This window comes from Sinocyclocheilus anshuiensis, unplaced genomic scaffold, assembly GCF_001515605.1.
Source record: "Sinocyclocheilus anshuiensis isolate Anshui unplaced genomic scaffold, SAMN03320099.WGS_v1.1 scaffold1635, whole genome shotgun sequence".
Lineage (NCBI taxonomy): Eukaryota > Metazoa > Chordata > Actinopteri > Cypriniformes > Cyprinidae > Sinocyclocheilus > Sinocyclocheilus anshuiensis.
The window spans coordinates 301647-306384 of NW_015549682.1; the positions used below are offsets into that span (position 1 = coordinate 301647).

General features: G+C 38.7%; 1 protein-coding gene across 1 annotated transcript in view; it reads left to right on the forward strand.

The window, feature by feature from the left end:
• Positions 1 to 2002, forward strand: part of LOC107660401 (corticotropin-releasing factor receptor 2-like) — a 71163-nt gene extending 69161 nt beyond the window's left edge. Inside the window, exon 12 of the mRNA XM_016449689.1 lies at positions 1680 to 2002. Within this exon, the coding sequence (XP_016305175.1) occupies positions 1680 to 1820 (141 nt within the window). The 3' untranslated portion in view covers positions 1821 to 2002. The remainder of the gene's footprint in view (positions 1 to 1679) is intronic.
• The last annotated feature ends 2736 nt before the right edge of the window (positions 2003 to 4738 follow it).

The window sequence follows — 4738 nt, forward strand, 5'->3', positions numbered from 1 at the left end:
GGCAGCCTCATAATTCAGCCCCACCGAAAACGTCCAAAAAATCTGGGCAAAACCTCCAACTTCCCTTCCCTGCTGCCTCTGAGTCATCAGAGCCCGGTGTCGAGCCACTCGCTCCTTCTCTGTGGCAGGAGGGGCAATCCGCATGTCCATAGTCCCAAAAAAAAGCTAAACAAACTGCTGGATCTTGTACTGGCTGCAGTATTCCGTCACGGAATGCCAGGAGAAAACAAGGTTAGATCCAATTGCAGTAGTTTATTAAAGTAACAAATAAATAGAACAGAACCAAAACTAAACAAAAGGTAACTTCAAACACAGGGAACAGAAAACACAACATAACCTCAAACAATACTGCAGCAAAGACAGACAGAGTGCGCATGGTATAAATAGTGATGGGATGATGAGTAAATTACTAACAGGTGATCATAATCAGAACAGAAACAACAGGCAAGGGACTATGGGAAATGGAGTTCAAAACATGTAACACTGAAACGGGAGAGCGCCCCTCAAGTGGCCAGTCCAGGGCACCACAACCAGACACTGTGACACTTTCATTAAATGTTCTGAACTGCCTTTGCTTTTGGACCATTTGTTTAATTGTATATTACACACATTAACTAGTATTTCTTGACCAGCCTATGTGTGCCTTTATTTAAAGGGCAGGGCACCTGTGCAATCCACACATCCCCTTAAGTCCAATTAGCTTTTGAGAAGTTGTAACACAGAGGTTCACTTACTTTTTCCAGTCTGCCCTGTCAATGAAAATACAACTGTTTGTGTGTAATTACTCATATTGTTTTTGTCTATAATTGTGACATAAAGATCAGAAGCTCCAGCATGCTTAGAAAGCTTTATTACTCATTACTAGCATTCCAGTGACCCTACATTTTTTGAGTAAGCAATATAAAAATCCAGATGTTTTCAAATGGTTCACAAACTTATTCTTGTTACTGTATAGATGCATACCATGTTTGGTCCCAATTTTTTTTTCTTTAACTTTCTCTGAATTTAAAAAGGTATCTTAGCAACTGTGCCATAATCAAATTATTGTAGGCTACATTGTTTATTTACAAATTCATTTATACATTAATTTATTTTACATTTACATTAATTCATTTACATTTATTCATTGAGCAGATGCTTTTATCCAAAGTGATATACAAGCAATTCATCATAAAGGGGCAAATAACACATGCTTGCAATACAAAGTTTCAGACATAGCTTAGTATAGAACAAGCAAGAACATGGAGGGATTAAGTAAAACTGAATGCATAGATTTTTTTTTTAAATTAAGATGCAGTTAATTGCTCATGGAAGAGATGTTTTATGCAACATTGTTTTTAACTGATTAAATAAAAAAATAAAAAAATGTACTGCATTGAACAGGTGGCAAAACTAAAATTAATCATAAAATGCAATCTACGTAAGATTCAATCTTAAGATTCAATCTACTGAAGCTTTGGTTGCTTTTGCAAAACAAGGTTCAGAACGTTCTAGGAACCATATAGCAATGTGCTGTGCATTTGAAATAAATGCAAAACAAACAAACAAAAAAGATTGTAGTATATTTTACCATTTCCATTTCATGGAATTCTGCAGATTATCCTCCATAGTCAGTGCAGAAAAGTTCAAATGCTGAAAGTAAAATACTATAAATTTCATGGTTTTTTTTTTCTTTATAGGTACGTTCTGCAGCCAGAAAGCGTTGGCATCGCTGGCAGGACAATCACGCGCTGCGAGTCAGAGTGGCGAGAGCCATGTCCATCCCCATCTCCCCCACCCGCATCAGCTTTCACAGCATCAAGCAGACCACAGCCGTCTGACCTTTACACAATAGCTTTTCCTCTTTTATAATTCAACCACACAGTTACACTGCAAGTGGCATGAGAGACCAAGTGATTGTTTTTGGCCTTTGATGGTAGTGGGTGTCTCCTCTGACAAGCAGCGAATTGAATTTATATGTCTGTGTAATTTTGTGAATGGGCCCTGAATTGAAGGGTTTTAACAGAACTGATCAAAAGTTTTTTTTTTTCACTCAATAGTGATTGTTCTGGACAACCATCCAGAACATCTATCTATCTATCTATCTATCTATCCCTGCCAACATTTTTTTTTAAGTTACCAGCTGCCACCAGCATTTTTGATCATTTCACAAAACTTTCATGTCCCCAGAATATTTTGTTGTATGATTTCTGAACAAGCATTATGTGAAAAGAAAAAGAGAGCATCTGCTTTTAAACAAACAAACAAACAAAAACACATTTTATTCTAGCTTCATGCATTTTTTCATCAACACTTGAATGTGTTTTTTATTTTTTAAAAAGCAACATTTTGAACAAAAAGCTGAGAAAATCACATTTGTTGTCAAAGACTATGTCTGGATCAGATTTAGATCGTTGATCAAAACACAGATGGAGTAGTTCACTTCCATCAGCACCCCCAAAGCTTCACAGTTGTAAATCACTGTCTGACTCAACATTTCATTCAGTAACATTTGGCGGTTTTGATTTATATGCTGTTTAATGTTTGATGACCTGCATCCATACATATGCAGAGATTCAGCACTCTTTCAGAAGATGTGTAATAGTGCCTCGTACAGTATAACAGTGGCAACACGGAAAGCTGGAAAATTCAATGGCAGGGAAGTGTTGTCTCCTAAGGCTGGCCACACACTTGAAAGTTTTAAGCCTGATTTTGAGCACCCCCAAGCAATCAGGGGAGCATGACCCAATTCGAGGCTTGTCGCAAACAACTTTTTGTCCAAAAAATCCTCATTTGTGTGGTATCATTACGATTCTTTAACTGCTCCTGATCGAGTCGGAGCATCCCCGATCTCAAATCATAAATATCAAACATTTGATACCCGCGATAACTAATGTGAGCGATCAAGTTTCACCAAGCAGATGTTGCGTGCTTTATGCTTTTATTTTATGTTTGTTGCAGCTACTGTACAAACATGCCACGAAAGTGGAGTCTTGAGAAAGATCACCCATATTCTTTTTTCTCCTTTGTTTTGCTTCCCGTAAAACAAAACTCAAAATGTCAGTCGTCCTCCATTTGTTTTTCTTAGCAAGTCATGTGTAATCTCACGAGTCTCAGAGAGATCTCGTCTCACTATGAAAATGCTACTGTAGTCGGCAGGTGTGTGGTCTCGCCATCTGGCCGAATCTTGTAGTGTTTGCGTTCAGAGAATTGTAATGATAAACTTTGGTTGAAACTGTCCTTAAGTCTGTGGTCTCCACCATATATTTTCTTTAAATTGAGGTTAAGATTTGAAAATCGTCTAGTTTGTCCCAGGCCTAAATAAAGTAAAATAACTTCAATGGTGGGAAAGAGTTAAAGGGATATTTCACCCAAAAATGAAAATTCTGTCATTAATTACTCACCCTCATGTCTTTCTAAACCCGTAAGACCTTCGTTCATCTTCGGAACACAAATGAAGATTTTTTTTTTCTTTGCGGACAAAAAGTATTCTTGTAGCTTCATAACATTACGGTAGAACCACTGATTTCACATGGACTATTTTAACGATGTTCTTACTACGTTTCTGGGCCTGGGAACGTTTCAGTTCACTTGCTGTCTATGGGAGGGTCAGAGAGCTCTTGGATTTCATCAAAAATATCTTAATTTGTTTTCTGAAGATGAACGAAGGTCTTACGGGTTTGGAACGACATGAGGGTGAGTAATTAATGACAGAATTTTCATTTTTGGGTGAACTATCCCTTTAAATATAACTGGTAGCTGTCTATGCCACCTAGAGCTGGTAAAAATACTCCAGGATTTTATTAATATTTAGGAGAGGGAACGGATGAGCACTCAGCAGACTGATCAGGCAAATCAGTTTATTGCAAAAAAAAGTCCCAATGTTCTGTAATAAAAGGATCCTGGTCTACAGTTTTAAGACTTGGCTTCAGAGTCTCCAGATCTCTACATCAGCAGCAGATATGGCAACCTCTGCTACCCAGTCCAAATATTATCCAGCACTGGTGAAACACATCAGCATTCAGTTTGATATCTGCAGTAACCCACTGTACGTCTCATCAGCTGGTCATCAACCTGCCTCACACAACACAATTCCAGCAGTGCTCAGTCAGTCACTCACTGCTCACAGTCAAAAGGCTCACCTCAAATGGAGCTCTCATATAACTTCCTTCATCCAAAACCAATGCAAATGGCATCTCACTCTGGACAGCGTTTTTTTAACACTTGCAAAGGCCAGTGCGTCATGGTATCCTCTCACTTTGAAGCTAGACAAACCATCGGAAACTGGCACTCTGTCATCGTTTTGCATAATACTCCATCAGTGATCTTAAATTGATCATTGAAGGGATCGTTCCTAGGGATGGGATAGATTGTGCAGTTGTGTGCATTGGAACAAACTGGTGCTTCAACTAGTGTTGCTTTCGTCAACGAAAATTATGACTAAATATCGTCGTCAACGAACCTTTATCACGTGACGAAAACGAGACGAGATGCAACGTAAATGCTGGTCATGTGACGATGACTATAATGTATAATGCAATATCGTTGATGAATAAAAACGAGACTAAATGTGGTTTACAAAATAAAAACTATGCTAAAATGTCTCTTCATTCCGGCTGCTGAAAATTAGTTCACCGCTCAGGATTCACTGTCACGTGGTGTGATGCTCTGCGTATTATCCGCTCTATGTGTGTGTGCTCTGCTCAGTCGCTCGCGGCCCATGTGAGTGCTCCACTCATATACCGTTCATGCTCATCGG